Consider the following 23,895-nt stretch of genomic DNA (forward strand, 5'->3'; position numbering starts at 1 on the left):
CTTATTTGCCTTGTCAGTGTGTTTCTGTCCAGTTATACAAAACTCTGTCCCTACTTTCGTAGGCATCTGTTTTGACCGGAAAAAAAACTGCTTGAGTTTTAATTGTTGCAGGAAAATTTCAGATTAGATGTACTAGGAAATTATTAGGGAGTCAAAAACCTTCTCTGGGAACAGAGTGATACAGTTTGCATGCTTTATTGTAGAAGCAGTGTACTGTATCAGTATTTTTCTGCCACTGGACAGGCATGTGACGTGCTGTTTGTATTTAAGCCATTCACCAGTGAGGTTTGTTCTACAGTATATGAATCTCCAAGAATAATAATAAAAAATAATAATAAAAATTTGGTTGATTTTTCCCTACAATGTCTGTATATTAGGCTTTCGTTATCCATTGTAGGCAAAATCTGTCCCACACAGATAGACAACTGCCATATTACTTTACCTGGAGAGAGGCTGATTTGTCTTTGCCTTTCTTCTTCCTCTCTTTCTCCTTTCTCTTGCGAAACTTTTTAAAGTAGTCCTGAATTAGAAAGCTGGCATAAAACTTCCCTGCAGTCACTTCATTGCCTAGAACATAGACAGAGAATAAAAAAAGTAAGAGATAAAGTTATATAGTCCAAATTCAAAACATAAAGTCTACTAGAAAAAATCTTAGCAAACTGTACCTGAAGGGGGAGGTATAACTTCATCTAGGAGTTTGGGTTTGGTGCGTTTCCAGATCTTTTTAATAATAGCTCTCAGCTCTTCATTCTGTTGATCAATGGGGCCTGTGGTGAATAGAAAGGTATTCAATTTATGTATTTAAATCTTGTCTTAATGGTTACAAAGAATGCATTGATACAATATGTTAAATTGTTCTCTGATATCTACCTATGAGTTATATACGGCTTACAACCCTTGGACTTCCCCCTAGAAGGAAATGGTCTGCTTTGACCTTATTTAGTAGGGTCATGAATATAAATCATCAGTGATGATAATCTGTGATGTCATGATAGCTGGAAGATGTGAGTAAGCTGTGACCAGTTGTATTTCCACATTAGCCTGGTATCCATAGCATAATTATAAACTAATTTCAGCCTGGAATTATATGTTGCCTGGTTTCTACATAGCAGGCAAAGCAGAATTGTGTTTTTTTTTCTTTTTTTCAGTTAACAAGGCAAGACTGATCCATTTGAAGTACATTTCAGAGAGCTCTGTTATCAGCATCAAAGTGGAAAATCCGTGCTGGAGCTCTTAAGTAAAAAATGTAATCTAACTTAAAATTCTATCCAACAACAGCCACTGACATAGATCTACACTGACATAGATCTAGTATACAGTTGTATTTTGTAGATTAAACATACCTCCATATAAGTAGGTCAATTTTAACCTCCATATAAGTAGGTCATAATATTGTTTAGTGATGAAAGCTAAATAGTTGCAGTTTGCTAGTTAGCCTCATCGCAGTAGCATCCAATCTCAACAGAATTATGATGTATAGTTGAAGTCAGAATTATTAGCCCCCCCTTTAAATTTGTTTTTCTTTTTTAAATATTTCCCATATGATGCTTAACAGAACAAAGAAATTTTCACAGTATGTCAAATAATATTTTTCTTCTGGAGAAAGTATTATTTGTTTTATTTCAGCTAGAATAAAAGCGTTTTTTTAAACAAAATTATTAGCCCCTTTAAGCTATATATTTTTTCAATAGTCTACAGAACAAATGATCATTATACAATAACTTGCCTTATTACCCTAACCTGCCTGATTAACCTAGTTAAGCCTTTAAATGTCATTTTAAGCTGTATAGAAGTGTCTTGAAAAATATCTAGTAAAATATTCTTTACTGTCATCAGGGCAAAGATGAAATAAATCAGTTATTAGAAATGAGTTATAAAAACTATTATGTTTACAAATGTGTTGAAAAAAATCTTCTATCTATTAAACAAAAATTGAAAAAAATAAACAGGGGGGCTAATAATTCTGATTTCAACTGCATGTATGAAATATCTCACTAAGAAATGTAATATGAAAACAGTGGCTTCAACAGTCAAGAAGTGCATATAATAACGGCTTACTGCTTGTGGTGAAGAGTTGTAATGGAAAAAAATCAATAGTTGCTGCCTTCTTCAGAATCAAACACTGTTGGGGGTGTAGCCAAGGCTATAGAATACCCTTAAAGTGATTCTGGTATAGCCTGCATATTAAAATTCCTGACTACAACATAACAGTCAGTGTTATGTATTAATTTCCTTGTTTTTCAATGGTCTTTACTATAATGAGGTTTACATTTGAAGCTGACTGTATCAGCCATTCCCATCTACAGAATTTGTATTATTTAACTATGGCTATGTATATGTTTTCCTTTTAATGCCACCTTTAAAGACACACTGGCTGCGTCCGAAACCAAACTATATAGTACGCTAAAATCAGTATGCGAGCCGAGTAGTATGTCCAAATTCATATAATTCAAAAATCAGTATGCGAGAAGTACCTGGATGACTTACTACTTCCGGTGAGATTCTGGAGTGCGCATCCCATGCATGCTGCGATATCCCATAATGCCCCCGAGCGAATTCACGAATGGGAGTAAAGTGACGCAACTGGCGCAGGTAGGTCACATGACCATGACAAAATGGCAGATGTAGTACGCCCGAATTCCATTCATACTGTATAGATTGTACTTTTCTAACGGCCGAGTAGTACGTTTAAATTCAAATGCAGTACCTACTGAGTAGTAGGAGGTTTCGGACACAGCCACTGACAAACTTTTCATCTAGAACAAAAGTTTTCAAACCATCAAGCAGAGCTTAGCTGAAACCATAATTAAACACACCTGAAGCAAATAAACAAGTTTTTTATGATTCTTTAAAAGAAAGAACTGACTCTATGCCGCTAAAAAGAGAAGGTGACAAGATGCCATTATGGGATTGCCTGCAAGGTTATAATGGTGAGTAATACAGACACTCTCATCTCCCAATAGTAAGATAATCTCTGTTTAAAATACACAAGCAGTTGTGCTAAAGCGGATTGTAAATAATACACTTTACAAGACTGTGAATCCCCATGAGCAGGGCCAAAGATCCCTGATCTAAAATGTATTTATGGAAATCAATAAATAACCTTTAATAACAAGTTAAAATAGTCTGAAGTTCAGTTCATTGTGTGTGTGTGTGTGTTTTGTTAATAATTTAAATGAATGAATGAATGAAAGATGTAGCATGCCCTGCACTTTAACCAATCCGTACTTAAAACAGTTTTGCATATAACAATTTTCCACTAACAATCAGACTATTTGTACACCTACTCATTGTCTTCTACATATTACTGTCAACATTGTAAATTGTATATTGTCTTGTTTTTTGGGATTATGTTGTTGTATTTTGCAATGTTGTTGTATTTTGCACTGTCTGTATTTTGCACCTTTTGAAGCCAGCACCTAAGCTTTTTACTCATTACAGCACACGTGCTGCTGATGATGTGACAATAAAAGTGATTTGATTTGATGAATGAATGAATGAATGAATGGAAATTTTACCATCTGTTTTAATCTTGAGTGAAGTTCTGACAAGAGCAAATAGGGTGGCGTTGAAGGACACAGTGCCATCAGGATAGAGAGGAACATTCATAGCAACCAGTCTCTGCCAATGACAAAGAGAGAAATGTAGAGTAAGTAACAGATGCATGTATTACTCTTTGCTAGCACATTCTGTTGAATGTACTGTTAAAATGAGGATGTTTGTCTAGACCAGGGGTGCTCAATCTCGGTTCTAAAGGGCCGGTGTCCTGCAAAGTTTAGTCAATCAAGTTCAGACACCCCTGGTCTAGACACTGCTAGGTAGTTGTTTATTAAACCATCAATGAACAGAAAAACGATGGTTTATATACCAGGGGTGCTCAGCCCTGTTCCTGGAGATTGACCTTCCTAAAGATTTCAGCTCAAACCCTGATCAAACACACCTGAATCAATTAATTAGGACCTCAACAGCACTTGATAATTACAGGCAGGTGTGTTTAATATGGGTTGCAACTAAAATCTGCAGAAAGGTTGATCTCCAGGAACAGGGTTGTTCACCCCTGGTTTATACAAAGGGAAATAATCTCTAAAAAAGACATTCAAGGACAAAATTAACAAGAGTACTACAATTAAGGGACAAACCAGGTATTGTAGATGTTACATTATATAAGATAAGGAAAGGACCAAGTGATGAATCTCATTTTAAAAATATTTAAATATTATTGATGAAAGCAGGGCAACGCAGTGGCGCAGTAGGTAGTGCTGTCGCCTCACAGCAAGAAGGTCGCTGGTTCGATCCTCGGCTCAGTTGGCGTTTCTGTGTGGAGTTTACATGTTCTCCTTGCGTTCGCGTGGGTTTCCTCCGGGTGCTCCGGTTTCCCCCACAGTCCAAGACATGCGTTACAGGTGAATTGGATGGGCTAAATTGTCCGTAGTGTATGAGTGTGTGTGTGTGTGTGTGTGTGTATGTGAATGTGTGTGGATGTTTCCCAGAGATGGGTTGCGGCTGGAAGGGCATCTGCTGTGTAAAAAATGTGCTGGATAAGTTGGCGGTTCATTCCACTGTGGCGACCCCAGATTAATAAAGGGACTAAGACGACAAGAAAATGAATGAATGAATGAATGATGAAAGCAGCCTTGGTGAGCGTAAGAGACTTCATTTAAAAACAACAACAACAAAACAAGAAAACAAAGCTGAATGTATGTATAGGTTATGTATAAGGAAGGATCCTCTAAAATTTAAGTCTAGTTGTTTTTTTTTGTTGTTGTTTTTTTTATACATTTAAACCACAAATCCTCCTTACCCTACAGGCCACTCGATGTGGACAGAGTTTTCCAAACCCCAGTGGAGGCTGAATTCTGCGCAGCATGGTAACTACATCTAAATGTTTAATCCGTCCCCTGCAAAAAGATGGAACAGTATTTCTAAATTGAATTGATATACTTTTTTCAAGTTGTGAAATTGTCATAGACAGACTTACGTGGCCTCTGGATCGTAATCTGACCAGACTCGTTTAAACTCATCGAGGTGATGAGTGCCAAGCACAGTCCAGTCTCTAGTCAGATACTCAAAGTTATCCATGATGACAGCAATGAACAAGTTAATAATCTGAGAAAACAAAGATTGGAAAAAACAAATGTTAGACACATATTTATTTTCTGTGAAGGATTTCTGAAGGTTTTTTTTCCCAGAAACTTGATACTTTCAAAACTGTGTTTCTTTCCTTTCAAAATCATTCACTGTGGATCCACTCAACACTTTTGTTTTTGCTTGCATTTTTATGAACTGAATTAAAAAATCTAAAATTAAAAAACTTTTTATACTCAATGGGCCTATTTCAGAAAACCAGTCAGTATCTATTTTGACCACCATTCTCCTCACGCAGTGCAACACATCACCTTTGCATAAAGTCTGTGGAATGTTGGCTCAATCTTCAATGGCTGTACAAAGTAGCATGATATTGGCAAGAGCTGGAACACACTGTTTTATATATATAATATATATATATATATATATATATATATATATATATATATATATATATATATATATATATATATACACTAATTCAGAGAATAACATGAAGTTGTGTTCTTTGATGTGTTGTGCTCTTTGTCCATAACACATGCTAGATGCATTTGAATAAGAGCAACTCAAGTTGGGTACGGTGAAAACTGCAGTCAAAGTGCAGCCTTTTTTTTGTTTATTGAAAAAGTTTTTTGATGTTAATATTTTAATTAATTTGATATTTGAGACCATGGGAGCAAAACAAAATCTTGTTTTTATATTTTTGTTAAGTGTATTTCCTTGCCTCATTTAGTCTTTTGTATTCATATAACTTTTAGTTTTGCAGCGATTTTCAAAAGATTCAGATGTTTAAGCAAATCTTTGTAAAAGAGTGAGCTACTGCCAGTTTAATTGACTGCTTTCTCTTACCAAAAAGGCACAGAGTGCAAAGAAACTGATGAAATAGAGGTATGCCAGGTTGCTTCCGCAGGTAAACTCCTCCCCCGCCTCAAAATCAGACTCTGGGTCACACCGGTGCCCCGGCAGTGCTGCAAGCATGATCTGCTGCCACTGTTCACCTGTTGCACACCTGGGTATAAAAAAAGAACGAAACACTTTTACGAGAAGTCATTTAACTAACCAAAAAGAAATCATTATCCAAACTTAGGTTCAAAAATCAAACAGTTAAAGATGGCATTCTTACCTGAACAGCAAAAGCACAGCCATGAAAAAGGTTTGGAAATTGTTGTTCCGATTAAGCTCTGTATCGTCGTCTATAGCTATCTTCCCAAATATCTGAAATAACAGCAAAAGAGAGTTTAAACCACTCAGTTTAGAACGTTCCTCCAGTGTAGACCATGAAATGACAGAGAGAATACTCACCTGCATGCCAATCACACCATAAATAAAAAAGATCATCGCAATGAGTAGGCCAACGTATGGTAAAGCCTAAAGGTAACCAGAGATAAAATCTTAGAGAGAAAAACAATTTGACTCAAACATGTTTTGTTTTTTTTCAAAGTGCAGACAAACCACGTATTAGGGCATGGATCTGATAACAAATGTGACTAATAAAGCTTTCTGGTTCTTAATTAAATTAAATTCAATTCAATTCAATTCAATAATTGCTTTATTGGCATGACAAATCTTACAAATGTATTGCCAAAGCATTTTTAAAGTTTACATAAAGAAGTAACATACATATATAATAAAAAAACACAGTAGACACTATAGATAGTAGTAAAAAAAATTCAAATATATATTTAATACAATAATTAAATAAAATATAAATAAAATATTATATTATTCAATATACTATATTATTATTCAATGTATTATATTATTCATACAAATAAATAAAAAATTAAAATAATAGATCAGCATACACTGTACATTTTACCATTCAACATTTTAGGATACAACAGTCAGTTTTTTCCCCTAGTAAATATTGCAGTTGTGTTTTATTATCTAACTCAGTGAATTGTGGGTAAATGCTCTGTAGTTTGGGATAGAATGTTTTTCTGATGTGCTAATAGTTTGTGCAGCGGGTGAGGAAATGTTCCTCCGTCTCCAGTGTGGGCAGATGCGGCTCTCTCTAGGTTGCCAGTTCTGTCTGTATCGGCCCTTCTCCAAAGTTAAGCCTGGTTTATACTTCTGCGTCAAGTGACCGGCGTGACCCATGGCGCATGCAACGCGCGTAGCTGTGCATTTATAATCCTGCGCGCTGTCTCTGTTGGTCTTCATTAACACTTCCGAAACGCTAGTTGGCAGTGAGGTGTAAGTGTTCCTCTGTGTCGAGTTTTTTCGCTGATGTTTTGCTTTTCCTGAACACTTCCGGGATGTACAAGTGGCTCAAACTCGCTCATTTTAAGGCAGAAACCGACGGATGTGCAACAACTTTAACTATGAGGTAAACACAAAACAAAACTTTCCATCCGGAGCTCCTTCACGGGACTCCCCACTTGTAAACAATCGCTCCATCAGACTCGCACTATTCACGCGGCTCTCGGTCCCTCCCAGACTCGTCAGCGCTACCAAGCCGACCAATCACAGAGCTTGCGCTACACGTCGTTGCGACATGTAGTTACATTTTTTGAGGGGTGCACGTCAGCGACGCCGACGGGCTATGCGTCAGCGCCGTAGCATACGCCGCCGTTTGACGCAGAAGTATAATTCAGCCTTTAGACTGTGGTTGCTGTGGTATAATCTCTATTTATGTCTAAATAACATTGAAGTTTACTTTGTTTTGCTGCTGCTTCATTCCAGTAAATCAGAAACTCTTCTTTTCATGTATTTATCATTTAATTGGACTTAATTTTGTGGATGAGCATGTCTGTGTCCTGATGCTGCCTGCTGTTAGTCATATTCTTTGTGTTGGTTTGTGTTTGTAGCTTCAGGACCATCTGAATCAGGGGGCTTTTTCAAAGTCCATTTCTTGGGTTTTGAGGGCTTTAAAATGATAAAAGTTAGGGTCACTCATTTTAATGTGTTTCCAAAATTTGACGGGTCGTTTTTCAATGCACATGAGTAGAGGAGACTGGCCTAATTCTGCCCTGCATACATTGCTGGGTGTGTTCCTCTGTAACTTTCTCACCTGTAGTGATTTAACGAAAGTCCAAAGGAGTGTACGGATGCCTTCACCCTTGCTGAGCAGCTTGACCAGTCGCATAACACGGAAAAGACGGAAAAAAGTGATGGATACTTTGGCACTTTCGCCTTCTTTTCCCTGTTTAAACAGAAATAGAGAAGACAGAGCAAATATTAATATGTAATATTAAAAATACCCAGTTAACAAGAAATCTGAAATTGAAAGTGATTTGTTTTTTAAAGCAGTAACCTAATGCAGTTCTTTGTAAAAGATAGACTGTGCAACACATCTGACAACAAATCTGGAACCTGAGGTTAGCCCAAGATAAGTAGTAGGGGTATTTTAGAATGAACAGATTTACTCTACCAGCAATTATCTATCTACTGTAAGCAAAAAACTGTTGCTGAATACACACTATAACACTGTCATCAATGACTAAATCGCTGTGGAATATTCACAAGATAGATAAAAATGTCGCAGAATTGGTGCTCTGACAGGGACATGATGGTTTTAAATGACTGAAAACGGCTGTGGGTGCAGTATATGGATCACAAGTGGCCACAATTTACAGTTTGCGATCATATCTCTGTTTTGTTTTGTTTTATTCTGTTTTTTGCCCATCAGGTCTCTGCAATTGTGTCACATCCTACTATTATATATGTGCAATAGCCTTGCGATTCTTTAAATAGACCTCAACATTGTTCACTAAAAGTAATCAAAAAACAATATAGGAAAAGAAAAGTCAGCAGCCTAAGTGCCTCACTGCTTTTACAGCTGCAGTCATGTACTTGAGACATAAAGTTCCCAAATTAAAGACCCTTGTTTCACCTCACCACAATTCCCTTAACTATAATTATCAAATAGTCTGCATCGATCGACATGAAGAACTCAGAATTTCACGTTTCCATTCTCACTCGACATAGGCCACCCCATACAGTGTGCCTTTGAGTACATCTGTTTAACTGTAAGTCCTCTCCTTTATTTCTCTTTTGCTATTTACAGCTGATATTCAGTAGAAAGCAAGACTATATCAACAACAGCTCCCTACTCTCCTGCCTACCAGCCTTTATTGTCTTTTCTTAATTGATGCTACGCTGCTTTGACAATCCACATTGTAAATGCTCTATGAAGATAAAGAAAAATCTAATTGAATAGTGCTGGCCAATGATGCAATTATTTGCTGAAATCTTCACAGCTAAACAAGATCACTATGGCATATTCTTACCTCACCATGGCCTCCACCACCCTGGGGAAGTAACAGGATATTTCAGAGATTTGAAGTGAAAATGAACAGAAGAGATTTGAAATTAAAAATGGTAAGTTTCTGTGTTTAAGATAACAAAGCATAATGCATTTTAATGAAACAAACTTGCATTGATGAGATTCTCTCATACATGAGAAATAGTTTCAGAATAAGTACATACGCTCAGCTCTGCAATCATGATGTCCACCAAACTGCCCACCACTATCAGTGCATCAAAAGAATTCCAGGCATCTATAAAATAATGCTGTCAAATCCAAGACAAAGATGTTGAGAGCAAAAGGAGAGAGGAAAAAACAGAAACGTAAACATGAACATGTTTTAAGACTGCATATTATATCCCTTGATCAAAGTTAAAAGTAAAAGAAACTCTCACATAAGGTCTCAGAGCCATGAGTTTGATTATCATCTCAACAGTAAAGAGCGTCGTGAAGATCATGTTCAGTATGTCCATCACAGAGTTGAAGAGTTTGGATTGCTCATAATGCTGTGGGATCACAGTAATGTAATCAATTTAGTGATGTAGTTATGTAGGACATTGAAATTATAGCATGCTTAAATGTGTATGTGTGTGTACCTGTACAGCCAACGTGAGTGTGTTGAGCAGAATGAGGACAAACATGATATACTCGAACTGAGAGGAATTTATGATCTTCCAAAATTTAAGTTGGGAAGGGTTTTTGGGAATGTAAATCTTTATTGGTTGAGCTTTCAGTGCATAATACACGCACTGACGCTACGAGCAAAAGGAGCAGAGAGACACCATGAGAACAAGAGCAACAACAATGAAAAAAAAACACCCTAAAATCAACCGAGTAGACTAGATGATGAAAAAAGGTTCTACTGTATTCCTAAATACTTAAATATATGTCAGTATTCACTAACCTGATTTTTATTTAGTTCACAGTTTTTAAACTCTGCCTCTCCTTGTTCACGAAATGTGATAATGACAAAACCCACAAAGATGTTCATCATGAAGAAGGCAATGATGATAATGTAGATGATGAAGAAGATGGAAATCTCTACACGGTAGTTATAGATGGGTCCTCTGTTCTCTGCATTGGCATCAATGGCTTTGTACAAGAGCCTGTGAATTAAAAAGATGTTGCATTTTCAAGGATTCAAATTCAGTTACTTTGTTGAATAGTGCACTTTTCTCACTTACTGTGGCCAGCCCTCAAATGTAGAGACAGTGAAGAGCGCAAGCATGCCCATCAGAACATTGTCAAAGTTAAACTCGCTGTTTTCCCAAACTCTCTCCCTCACCATTGGATGGTTCATATCACCATCTTTGAACACAACAAAAGTGCCCCTGAAACACACAAAATTACAGTTATAGATTTAGCCTGTTTACCCAAAGTGACATGCAAATGAAAAGATCAACAGAAGCAATTAAACCGTCAAAGAATTAAAAAAATGTCCAACATGATAGAAAGATCAAGATTTTTTTTTTATTAAAAAAAGAAAAAAGAAATTGAAAAGTAATGGCTAGTAATAACAGACATCCCAAGTTGGGAAAAGTCATTTCCGGGGGATACAGAGTAGATTTGCGGGAGGTAGTGGGATAGTGGGTGTTTTAAGAGTGGGAGCGGGGGGTTTGCGTTGAGTTAGCAACGTTTCGGGGTAGGGGGGCGTGTGGCCGTGAGACGTACCCGAAGAGCATAAAGAGCGGTGGGAGTTGCGCGCGCGACGCGACATAACGTTACCTCAAGACCCCCACACTGCAAAAAATGCTTTTCTTACTTAGATTTTTTGTCTTGTTTCTAGTCTAAATATCTAAAATTTCTTATATCAAGAAGCATTTTTTAGACAAGCAAAATATATTGCCTTGTTTTGAGAAATAATATGCCAATATTAAGTCAGCTTTTCCTTAAAACAAGCAAAATAATCAGCCAATGGGGTAAGCAAATTAATCTTGTTTTTTCTTTTGACGTAAGATTATTTTGCTTACCCCATTGGCAGATTATTTTGCTTGATTTAAGGAAAAACTGACTTAATATTGGCATATTATTTCTCAAAACAAGACAATATGTTTTACTTGTTTAGAAAATTCTTCTTGATTTAGGAATTTTTAGATATTTGGACTAGAAACAGGACAAAAAATCTAAGTAAGAAAAGCATTTTTTGCAGTGTGGGGGTGAGTTGCGTGCAACGTACCTGAAGAGCTACGAGGGATGCGGTGGAGAGAGGGCTGTGCAACGTATTTAAGGACCGAGCAGGAAGCGTGCGATTTCCGAGAGATTATCATTCAATTGCGGGCATCCGGGAGTGTCTATGCATTTGAGGGATACTACCGCAACATCCGGAAGACTTGGGATGTCTGGTAATAACATGGACACAGGCATAGGACGTCAACATGACATCAGATTAACGTTTTACCCCAATGCCGTCAGGACATTGTTTTTTGTTTGGAAATGAAAGTCGGGTTGACGTCAGAACCTAACGTCAGACAAACGTCAATGTCCAACTTCAGGCAGATGTTGCATTTTAGTTGGAAATGAAAATCGGGTTGATGTCAGAAACCAACGTCAGACAGACATCAATGTCCAACGACATGCAGATGTTGGACTTTGGTTGGTTAATCCCACAACCTAAAACCAATCAAAGATCGATGTCTATTGATGTTACACTTTGACATTGTATGGACATCACATTATGACGTTAATATCATGTTGGATTTTGGTTAGTTAATGCCACAAATTTAAACCAACTAAAGATCAACGTAAGTTGACGCAGTGGCGCAGTAGGTAGTGCTGTCGCCTCACAGCAAGAAGGTCGCTGGTTCGAGCCTCGGCTCAGTTGGCGTTTCTGTGTGGAGTTTGTATGCTCTCCTTGTGTTCGCGTGGGTCTCCTTCGGGTGCTCCGGTTTCCCCCACAATCCAAAGACATGTGGTACAGGTGAATTGGGTAGGCTATTGTCTTTGTCTATAGTGTATGAGTGTGTGTGTGAATGAGTGTGTGTGGATGTTTCCCAGAGAGGGGTTGCGTCTGGAAGGTCATCCGCTGTGTAAAAATGTGCTGGATAAGTTAGCAGTTCATTCCGCTGTGGCGACCCCAGATTAATAAAGGGACTAAGACGACAAGAAAATGAACGAATGAAAAATCAACGTCTACTAATGTTATACTGATGTTGTATGGATGTTTTATTATGACGTTTTATTATCCCCTGACATCGCGACCAAAACATAACCAAAAACTTACATCATATGACGTTATGTGCCTGTTGGGAATGTCAACTCTCTGAGAGATTTAATATGGTAATAAATATGTTTATGGCAATGCTGATGTGTTTGGTCTTGGTGGCTGCTGCTTTGATTATTATGGCAGAGCAATACCAAGCTTGTTACTGCCAGTATATTTACAGACATGTCATCTGCGTATGTAACACACTGCTTCAGCAAACATAAAATCTATGTAACCTCATAGCTTAATTAAACAGAGGTGGAGCTGGGGTGGAGGATGGTCTCTGAGAACACGCCACAGCATTGCAGCATAGGATTAGGTGACCTATCAGCCTACGTACACAGTTTCATGACAGATTTATGTATTAACAGGTAACCGTCAATATAAAGGTCTATTAAAATTAAAAGTTATAAGCACACAACTTACTTGCACTCTTCAGGTGTATGCTTCGCTTCATCTGTGCATCTATAGAATCGGCCCTGCAAGAAGTATAACATTAATCAGTATTAAAACACTGTTTAAACTATTAAAGTATCTATTTTGCTTTTGAATGACATCAACAAGTGCCTGCACAACCAAGGCTAGGTTCTTTTCCCTGAAATGATTTCAAGGGCAAACATAAGACCACAAAATGCATAAAGAAAATAAATACATTCATTTTAATTCCATGTTGACTTCCTGTACCTTAAAAAGCTGGACACCAATACAAGCGAACATGAACTGGAGAAGAGTGGTGACAATGAGGATGTTGCCAATAGTGCGGATGGCCACAAATACACACTGAATCACGCTCTGTAGACATAGAGGGACAACAGTTATTGAAAGCATTTAGATGACTTGAATGGTTCTGTCAACTGACATGACAGTTTTGTCTTTGTCATGACAACTGTACATTACCAAGACAATGAAACTTGTAATAAACATGATTATATTTATAATCACATTATAATGACATCATGACAATCATGTTTATGAGAGATTTTTGACAAGTTAGAGTATCTTGCCTAGATAATGTCAAGTTGTCATGACAATGACAGGCAATGCTGTATTTTATTATGTCAAGTTGTCATAACAAAGAGATGTCAAACAATGTCACCTTGGCATTTAAAATGACAACTGATTGAACAACACTTTATGACTGTTGTCATAAGCATGCATAACATGTCAAGTATAGTCATCATGTGTGAAAAAGTTTTATGAAGAGTCTTATGAACACCCTATTGAAGTAAAGTGTTACCCAGTGTACAGTAACTACCATTATTAGGAGTTTTGGTATTATTCACTTATTTTCCTTTAGCTTATTCCCTGCATTTATCAGGGGGCTCCATAGTAAAATAAACTACCAATAGCAATTACTCTAGCATATCTTATACTGGCAGATGTCTTTACAGCCGCAATCCAAATTTAGTGCATTATTAGTTTTTGTGCAATGTCAGGTACCACTCAGGTACTTGAAGGTCAAAAATGTCAAAACACGGTTTTATTACTCCTAATACCCTTTTATTTTTACTTTTTTTTACTTTAATAGAATATTCCCCTATATTGCTCTAGAAATAAACAACAAAACATCATTTCAACTCAAAATATCTCAATATCTCAGGTTCATATGCACTAGAGTGCTCACTGTCAGTGTCCACAACTATAACTCTAGAGATTCCTTTATTCTATGTTGTGAGCTTCTGTGCACCAAGTTGACACGAAAATGGCAACAAGGGAGAACCAGTGCTGCACCTCACATTTTCAGATGCAAAGGCATGTTCTTTATAAATGGCTAGTAAGTTGTTGCACTGCTTTTGTCTTTTCTGCCTAACATGTGAACTGACTGTTTTCATTGTGAGAGAGAGCATGAACTGGTCCTGTAAAGTCATGTAATAAAACAGGACTAAAGAGTGTATTTTCGTTATATGACAAAACTGAAAAAAAGCTCACCATCTAAAAATGGTCAGATATATAATTCTGATGCCTTACAAATAAAATGAAATCAAGTTAAATAAACAAATGTTGCATCGTTACATATTTAAATGGGACTGGGGACAAAAATGTCATTTTTATCAGGACATTTTTGTCCCAGATTTTCTGAAAGGAACTTTATTTACCAAGTGTAAAATTATTTTTTAAGCAAATAAGATTTTCAGTCAATCAATCAATCAATCAATCAATCAATCAATCAATCAATCAATCAATCAATTTATGTATATATATGTGTGTGTATATATATATATATATATATATATATATATATATATATATATATATATATATATATATATATATATATGAAAAATAAACTAAAATATCCATGAATTGTTTTAGATTAAACCATCAAGCTTAAATTCTGGAAGTTATCTAGCAATTAAAAGTGTTATAGATAAAGAAGGGAAACTAATCCTACATTTCTGTTTGTACATCTCAGAGTTATTGACAAGGAGAAATTTTTTGTGAGGTTGTACCTTGAGCCCCTTTGCCCTGTTGATGGCTCGAAGAGGCCTAAGCACTCGCAAAACTCTAAGAATCTTTACCACAGAAATGGCACTGGAACTACAGAAAGTAGAAAAATAATAAATAAATGAATGAACAAATGAATGAATGAAGTGAGTGATGAATAAATACTTACTTCAAAAAGAAAGAGGTGAGGGACACACTGACGACAAGAAGGTCCAGAAGGTTGAAGGCATTTCTGCAGAAGGAACCTTGATGAAGGAAAGCTCCATACACAGTCATCTGAGCAACACAAAGTTACACGTTCATTAATGCACACATTAAAATTGGTTGGCTTAGCACTGACAACCTAAGATGTTTTCATATATAGTTAATTAAACTCCTTCAGACTCTTTAATTTCAAACTCTTGCTCTTAAGTCCCATCAGTGTTAAACACACACACACTCAAGCGCCATTGAGGCTACAGGCCTCCTCTGCCTGCAGCTCAGCCTGTCATGGGGATCACCATGTTGGGTTGTTCACTGCTCCTTCAGTCACAAAAGGCCTGTCCCAGAGCCTATACATGCCAGAGACAGTTCTGTCTGCCCAATGGAATTGTTTCTTTATTCCACCAACACCTCAGCGAAGGCTATCTCTTTCCTGATGCTCTGTTCCACTGGCTTTACCCAGACTATATGCTTTTGCATGGTCTTATGCCAAGCCCCCTGTTCCAGTTCCTTAACTAATCCTCTAAAATAAAGCAGCTGAATTTAATGTCAATCCTCAAAATAATTTTACATGAAGAAACAATCTCATCAGTGTGGAGTTTTTCAATTCGTTCACATCACTCATGAAAATATGAAACTGTGGTCATTTAAAAAAAAAAACATTAAAATATATCCCCCCTCCTGCTGTTAATGGTCTTTGTGTCATTCTTGACCTGTAATAAGAGGGTTAAGCCTCATCTCTGAAACTGGATGAGTTTGTACTATTATGTGAAAAAAAAAAAAATTTAATAGGCCATTCAATTAAAAGCAAAAATAAAAATAATTACAAACCAAGTACACTTACAATACACAAATAACAGTTTAAGTAAATGTCAATAAACAAGTACAGGTCAAATACTACTTAAAGTACATTTCAGTGAAGTACAAAAAAGTACACTAAAAGTATACTTTTTTTTTTTTTCGGTTTAAAAGAAGTATACTAATAGCACACATATTTTAGTAATGGTATCCTAGCCAGGGAAAAAAGGTTTGCTCACCATTGTCAAATCGGGAACTGTTTGCAAACTTGAGTTGCCTAACTACATCACTAGTATTTTTTTCAACTTTCGGGAAAAAGTGAACCTACAGCTGAACAAGTGTGCAGGGAAATTGTGCTCCACAATAACAAAGTGAAGAAAAAAAAACATTTTTATATTGACAGACTAATTTTTTTGAGTAAACTGGAATTTGAGCAAAAGAAAGGCCATTTGTTTAAGTTCTTCGGAGAGAAGGTCCAGTGAAAGGCCAGCACAAGGAGACAACTCCACAACAATCCTTTGCCAGATACAAAAAAGATTTTAGGACCACAAGAAATCAATGTTTATCACACTACTCAACCCCCACAAGTTTCAGACATATTAGAAAACAAATAACACTTTCTCTAAGTTAACCTACACTGTAAAACACAATAAGTTAAGGTAACTCAAACCAGTTAAGGAAACTGATTGTAACAAACCAATTAGGTTTAAAAACTATTACTAATAAGTACTGTGAACTTAGGGTGCTTTCACACCTACACTTTTGTTTCGGAACTTGTCTCGTTTGCCCAGTTAGCGTGGTTCGTTTGGCATATGTGAACAGGGCAATCGCACTCTGTTCCGCGCCAAAGTAATCGCTCCGAGATCGATTGAATGAGGTGGTCTCAGCTCGATTGAAACGAACCCTGGTGCGGTTCGATTGCAGTGAGAAAGCGATCCGAGCGCGGTTATATCACAGGGTTTTATGGATATGTAATAGGCATACGGCTATATGAAGAGAGAATTATGAGTGGGGCGGGAAGTTTCGCGTGTCTCCGGATGCCTGCAAATGACTGATGATCTCCCGGTAATCTCGCGTCTCCCTCCCGGTCCTCAAATAGGCATCGTCGCGCACCCTTCTCACCCCTCCCCACCGCATCTCTCCTCAGACACGTCATGCGCGGACACCTTGTCAAACACCACCAAACCACCACCTCTCCTAGCTGAGCGGGACGCTGCAAAATAAACCCTGACACTCTGACCAATGTGAGAATTGTTTTAGCTCTTTTGGTCCGATTAGAAACTTTGCAGTGTGAAAGTGAACCGCTCCAAGAGCAAAGAGCAACAATGTAACATTTGTAATCTCTGTTTCGGAACAACTGAATTGATTCACAGGTATGTAAGCACCCTTAATCTATTTGAGTACACAAAACAATTTTAGCACAGAAAAATCCAATAAATTAGGATAACTCAAACTAATTGAGTACTTTAAAACCCAATAAGTCAAGGACACTTAAAAACTAATATATATGAGTACTGTGAACTTACTCAGTTTAAGTTGAATTAATGAGATAATTAGTTAGTAGCATGTGTACATTGTTAATGCTCAATCAACCCTTACTTAATAACTTCATTTTCTCATTAACTTCAACACTGAGTTCAAAACTCTTTTTAAATGAGTAGAATTCACTTAAAGTAAATTTTGTGTAAACTATACTCATTTCATTTGAAAAACTTTAAGTTAATAGAGAACATTATTCCATATGTTCTATTTATAAACAGACTAAATGTAATGTACAGTATGCCATGGCTAAATTTAAAGGCAAAAATATTACTGATGTACTTGATTTTATTTTAGCAGAAAATCGCGGTAACAACATGAAGCAGCTGTACACATTTGGGATTAAGCCCCTGCACTGCTTCTATTAAGTTCACATTCTTAGCCACAAAGTGAATTAAAATGTTTGCAAGAAATATAACTGGACAGACTGGACTTTTAGCTTTAGCCTCCATGGTGACAGAAAGGAATTTATTGTTGGAACTAAAAGTTCAGACAGCTAGGTTCTACAGTTTTTGGATATGAATACAAGCAACTCCTTTTCAGAACATTTAAAACAGATGGCAACAGATGACTCCCGCTAATGGACATGCACTCTGAATATTACAAAACATATGGGGCAATATGGACTTTATTATGTATGGAATGATCCATGGTTTACCTTCAACATGATCTCAATAGTGAAAACTGTGGTAAAGACGTAGTCAGCATAGCCCAGCATCTATCACAGAACAGACAGACAGCAATCAGGAGTATAGCCATTGTCTTTGGTATGTTTTGGTAATGTAAATTTGCAAAAATGCTAACCTAAAAAAGCCATGTTTAAATCAACTGGTTTTCTTAAATATACTTAAAAATGATCAGCATCAATGAATCAAGCAAAATGCATTAATTTACATCAAGATAATTTATGTGTACTAAACTTGTTTGAAGGCAGCAATAGCAGCTTACAGTATAGTTTTCATATAATTATATTTGTGCTACCGAATTCAGGCAAATTATAAGTAACAACTGTAATGTGCATTTCAATAATACATCTAAAAAATCAACTTATCTTTATGTAAAATATGGCCAATAACTTTATGGTAGAAATAGAAAAGCTTCAAAATTTTAACCTTCTATTTGATTTCATTTTTGTTGTAAACAAGATCATGCTTTAACAGTTATTCTCAATGGGAATGATGTCTGGGAATAACAGAAACTACTGTGTTCTTAAAAACATCAGCTAGCAGGGACACTATTTTACGCTAACACTGTTTTAATTTTTGCAGTTTTGCATTTTTGAAGGTTCCTATAGAGGTATATGAACTTACAACATTCCTGACAGAATGTGTTTTGATCGGGTCTTCAGCAGCCAAGGAAAAACTACTAAGTATAATGAAGATGAGGATGAAGTTGGTGAAGTAATGATGATGAATGAGGTTGTGGCAGGCGACTCTGAGACTAAGTGAAAAATGATCATTATTAGAAGGCATATTTGTAATAATAATAATATATACATAATACATTTATATATTACATAGATATATTTGGGATGTTTGGTAAAATGCATGAAATCTAAAATATGTGATTCGTTATTTCTCATATTTGTTTACCAGAAGTGCAATTAAAAGAGATATGAGGCTTCCTGCCTTGCTCTAAACAAAAGACCTTAAGAAAAGACGAAAATTCTTAGCAATTTTATATATATATATATATATATATATATATATATATATATATATATATATATATATGTGTGTGTGTATATGTATATATATATATATATATATATATATATATATATATATATATATATATATATATATATAGAAATTATGAGTTTTACTACAAGACAATGAGCCATAATCCAGCTTTAAGATAGTCATTTCATAACCAAACATTAAGACGCTAGTATACCACTTGACCTAAGTAAAACCTAGATTGTTTCAGAGACGTTAGATTTAAATACATTTACATTTACATTTAGTCATTTAGCAGACGCTTTTATCCAAAGCGACTTACAAATGAGGACAAGGAAGCAATTAACACAACTAAGAGCAACAATGAATAAGTACTATAGGCAAGTTTCAGGTGTGTAAAGTCTAAGAAGGGAAGTATTAGTAGTATTAGATTTTTTTTTTTTTTTTTTTGTACAGTTAGTGTGATATTCAAATAGGCAATTGCAGATTAAGAAGTGAAGTGGAGACTAAATAGTTGAGTTTTTAGTCGTTTCTTGAAAATAGCGAGTGACTCTGCTGTTCTGATGCAGTGAGGGAGTTCATTCCACCAACTGGGCAGATTGAGCGTGAGCGTTCGCGAAAGTGATTTTTTCCCTCTTTGGGATGGAACCACGAGGCGACGTTCATTCACAGAACGCAAGTTTCTGGAGGGCACATAGATCTGCAGAAGTGAGTGCAGATAAGAAGGTGCTAGGCCAGAAGTCACTTTGTAGGCAAACATCAGATATTCTATGGTATTTTTACTTAAAGTTAGCTTCTGTCTAAACCTTAAGACTGTTTCACCCAATAAAATCGAAAGGTATTTATATTTGCTTAATACATTTAAGGTTTTCAGTGCAACCACTGGATATCTTTTCTTTTTACTTTTGTCATTAAATAAACATTAAAGATAATTAACAAATCATAGACTTTTGATTTCACTGCATTTTACAAAATGTCCCAACTGTTTAAGAACTGAAGTTGTACACATAAAGACACATACATAGTATTCATAGACACTTCATAGGTGTAATTTACACTGCAAAAATGCTTACTATATGGCAGGCCCGTTGCCAGGGGGGGTCCGGGTGGCCCATGAAAGACCCACCCTTCACCGACAAAGGTCAAAAATTTGTCCCATACATGTGCCCGTTTCTCCTATTTTGACTGTTATGCCGTAGTAAATTGTAAAAAAAAATTTTATATTCCTATGAAAATAACCCATCGAAGAAATCTTTAAGGCTAAGCAGTATGATGTTTTACAATAAGTATTGTTTTCACGTTTCTTTATTCTAAATCCTGTGACATGTGTGTTATGATGACCATCTGACAAGCTAATCCAGCAAAACATTGTGTTTAAATGTCACTAAAATGCTGCATTTAAACCTTATAATTAAATAGAAATTTAGGCGTATAACAGCAAAAAGGTCCACTTTTTGAGAAAAACAAACCCTCTCTTACACCAGGCTGGCTACGGGCCAGAATGGCTAACCTTCACAGAAAATCTGTGGCAAAATTTGAATGTCAAAAAAACATTTTGTTTTACATTGTTCTAGTTGTACTCTGTTAAAATTGTTTACGTGGTTACACCTTCTGTCCCTTTAAACCATGCCCATGTCATAATACAACCTCTTGTTCCTGTAAAACACATAGACTTGCACACAAACAAACACATACACACACGTACCAGTTTTTCTTTCCAAGGACAAAAAAGGAACTGCCATCAGGAATAGGCACAATTTTCTCTTTGGGTTGGAAACTTTCAACCTTCATTGGAGTTCCTATACCTTTAGAGATCACCAAGATTCAAAAGTCAATAAATAATAAATTAATAAACACATTAATCAATTGACATAGACCTGAAGTGGTAAGAATTTACCCTCAAGCCCTTCAATTGCTCTCAGCTCTTCATTCTCTTCCCAATCATCCATTTCATTCTGAACAAGAAGAAATATGTTAAAAAGATTCAAAGCATTTATTGTCCTATAAGTCCATTTCTTGAGATGAAGCAATTCCTTCCAACTCTTCTGTGAGATAGAAGAGACTGGCCTTGCTACATGTTAAACACTCAAATGGCTGAGAAGCAGTTCCTTAATCTAGAAGTCCAGCATTTCACACAGCTCAGAGGAAAGCAAGGATAACGACAATAAAAGACTAAAATAAATTATAATTAACAACTATTATAGAAATGCAATTTGATTTTTATCGATTAATAAATGTCATTGATCATAAAATAATCATTATTCATCATTCATCAGAAAGTCCTTATCAACCTAAAAACATTACCCATATCCTATCCTTCTTTTCAAAAACGGATCAAATTCTAATGAGTAAAATCCAATCATATCCCACATTAGGTCCTGCTTAATATTTTGATTATATTCTGAAATGTGTTGCATTATAGTTCACAAATGTCTTAAAAAAGAGAAAAAGTAATAGCAGGTTACCTACCCCAGCATCATCTTCTTCTCTTTCATCTTCATCTTCCCATTCCTCCTCCTCTTCTTTTTTCTCTCTTTAAAACAGGAACAACCAGATTGAGTTGTGAGAACATAACAACAACAAAGATCTGCACATTTTGCTCAACTACTGCATGTGTCGGCATTTCCTACTCTTTTTTCTTTTTGCCACCATCTCCAGCCAAGTTATCCACAGCAATAGCCAAGAAGACATTCAGCAAGATGTCTGGATGACAAAGTAAGTCAAGGAACACAAACAAAAAGGCAGATACAAAAATGGCAGTATGGACAGGTTATGGATATGAAAATGTGGAGATCATATATAAAATGTTCTTTCACATTGAAAAGATACAGTTACCACAGACGAAAAGAATGACAAAGTAAATGCAGACAATCATATTGGGAAACACTGGTCCACCATAAGCCATGATGCCATCATACATGACGGAGTTCCAGTCCTCTCCTGTTAGGATCTACATAAGAAAAAGATTCAGTTAACATCTCCCATTTGTAACATTCATTCATTCATCTTCTTGTTGGCTTAGTCCCTTTATTAATACGGGGTCACCACAGCGGAATGAACCGCCAACTTATCCAGCAAGTTTTTTAAGCAGCAGATGCCCTTCCAGCCGCAACCCATCTCTGGGAGACATTCACACACACATTCTTATACACTACGGACAATTTAGCCCACCCAATTCACCTGTACCGCATGTCTTTGGACTGTGGGGGAAACCGGAGCACCCGGAGGAAACCCACGCGAAGGCAGGGAGAACATGCAAACTCCACACAGAAACACTAACTGAGCCGAGGTCCGAACCAGCGACCTTCTTGCTGTGAGGCGACAGCACTACCTACTGCGCCACTGCCTCGCCCCATTTGTAACAAATGTAAGTTAATGTAAACTAATATGAATTATTGCAAAACTTTATTTTTCTAAACTATCAATATATATATATATTAGAGGTGTGAACCTATACTGGTCTCACGGTTCGGTTCGGTTACGATTATCATGCCTTCGATTCGGTTCAATTCGATATCTCGGTGCATCACGGTGCATTGACGATGCTTTCCATATACACTGTTATATTTTAGAGGGGAGGCTATAACAAGCTGTCTGTATAAACACACAGACACACAGTACCACACTGTCTCTCATTCAAACACATACACAAACATAGACAGCACCAAAGAAACAAGCACACACACACACTTAAGCCCTCGCAACAAGGAGAGCTCGCGCTGAGTGGAGCAGAAAAAAGAAAAGAAAAACCGACAAAAGGAAGCACTTTTCCGACGGTCCCTTACTGAGAGCTCCTCTCAGCGCGAGCTCTCCCGGCTAAACACATATTGCAAGGGCATAAACGGAGCAGTGATCGTAATGTCGAGCAAAAAAAAAAGAAAGACAGCTGTGAAACATAACCAGCTTTGTCTTTTTGTAGGAAACACACTTTAGATCTTTTTAGGGTAACAGGTTTTTGAGTTATTGCCGTCTATAACTGAATGTGTGTCAGGAATATCGAAAACAAAACCAACTGAAGCGCGCTCCTTTCTGGCGCCCCCCTGGATATACAGCACCCTTAGCATTTGCCTATGGTGCCTATGCCACGGACCGGCCCTGAGTTGGCTGAGTGTTGTGAATACTTGCGCTCACCTCCCTCGCAACAGAGCGCATAGGAGATAAATGACGTCAGTACATAATAACCGGTTATGATTATTACTGAACTGATACCTTATTGTCCGCGTCTGTCTATATATATATATGGGCATCCGCTGCGTAAAAACTTGCTGAATAAGTTGGCGGTTCATTCTGCTGTGGCGACCCCGGATTAATAAAGAGACTAAGCCGACAAGAAAATGAATGAATTATGAGCAGAATTTGAATAGATTATGACAATTTGATTGTATAGATTTATGACAAATGAATTGAATAGATTATGACAATTATAGTGGTGCATGACTGTCAGCTGACACACTCCATAGTGATAAACAGACACTTTTTCCCAAACAAACTCTGTACACATGATTTGAAGCGGAGCGAAAGTTTGGGTTTTGTGTGCGTATTTGAACGGACACACATAATTGACAATAATAGTATCTAAAGATATCAATCTTGGTGTTTTTTTTTTTCAAACACAACTAATTTTGTCCTAAATAAGCGTAAAAAAGTAAGGAAGGCAAAATAACTTTTATTATAACATTTTTTTAATGTAATCTGTT

The 23,895-nt window shown here is 36.6% G+C and overlaps 2 protein-coding genes across 2 annotated transcripts in view; one reads left to right on the forward strand and one right to left on the reverse strand.

Annotated features, from left to right (window-relative positions):
- grk5l (G protein-coupled receptor kinase 5 like) overlaps positions 1 to 23,895 on the forward strand; it is a 785,510-nt gene that overhangs the window by 199,838 nt on the left and 561,777 nt on the right. The window lies entirely within an intron of this gene.
- The window catches only part of cacna1fa (calcium voltage-gated channel subunit alpha1 Fa), a 65,850-nt gene that overhangs the window by 23,605 nt on the left and 18,350 nt on the right, over positions 1 to 23,895 (reverse strand). Inside the window, exons 16-41 of the mRNA XM_087265317.1 lie at positions 22,028 to 22,148; positions 21,829 to 21,901; positions 21,668 to 21,731; positions 21,096 to 21,153; positions 20,904 to 21,003; positions 18,830 to 18,959; positions 18,178 to 18,237; positions 15,151 to 15,257; positions 14,987 to 15,074; positions 13,221 to 13,328; positions 12,963 to 13,015; positions 10,519 to 10,665; positions 10,239 to 10,440; positions 9,931 to 10,089; positions 9,730 to 9,840; positions 9,517 to 9,600; positions 9,318 to 9,338; positions 8,099 to 8,230; positions 6,388 to 6,453; positions 6,209 to 6,300; positions 5,935 to 6,094; positions 4,979 to 5,106; positions 4,802 to 4,898; positions 3,519 to 3,621; positions 666 to 767; positions 443 to 567 (exon numbers count right to left, since the gene is read on the reverse strand). Of these exons, the coding sequence (XP_087121443.1) occupies positions 443 to 567; positions 666 to 767; positions 3,519 to 3,621; positions 4,802 to 4,898; positions 4,979 to 5,106; positions 5,935 to 6,094; positions 6,209 to 6,300; positions 6,388 to 6,453; positions 8,099 to 8,230; positions 9,318 to 9,338; positions 9,517 to 9,600; positions 9,730 to 9,840; positions 9,931 to 10,089; positions 10,239 to 10,440; positions 10,519 to 10,665; positions 12,963 to 13,015; positions 13,221 to 13,328; positions 14,987 to 15,074; positions 15,151 to 15,257; positions 18,178 to 18,237; positions 18,830 to 18,959; positions 20,904 to 21,003; positions 21,096 to 21,153; positions 21,668 to 21,731; positions 21,829 to 21,901; positions 22,028 to 22,148 (2,691 nt within the window). The remainder of the gene's footprint in view (positions 1 to 442; positions 568 to 665; positions 768 to 3,518; positions 3,622 to 4,801; positions 4,899 to 4,978; positions 5,107 to 5,934; positions 6,095 to 6,208; positions 6,301 to 6,387; positions 6,454 to 8,098; positions 8,231 to 9,317; positions 9,339 to 9,516; positions 9,601 to 9,729; positions 9,841 to 9,930; positions 10,090 to 10,238; positions 10,441 to 10,518; positions 10,666 to 12,962; positions 13,016 to 13,220; positions 13,329 to 14,986; positions 15,075 to 15,150; positions 15,258 to 18,177; positions 18,238 to 18,829; positions 18,960 to 20,903; positions 21,004 to 21,095; positions 21,154 to 21,667; positions 21,732 to 21,828; positions 21,902 to 22,027; positions 22,149 to 23,895) is intronic.

Source organism: Danio rerio, chromosome 8 (assembly GCF_052040795.2).
Source record: "Danio rerio strain M-AB ecotype USA chromosome 8, GRCz13ab, whole genome shotgun sequence".
NCBI lineage: Eukaryota > Metazoa > Chordata > Actinopteri > Cypriniformes > Danionidae > Danio > Danio rerio.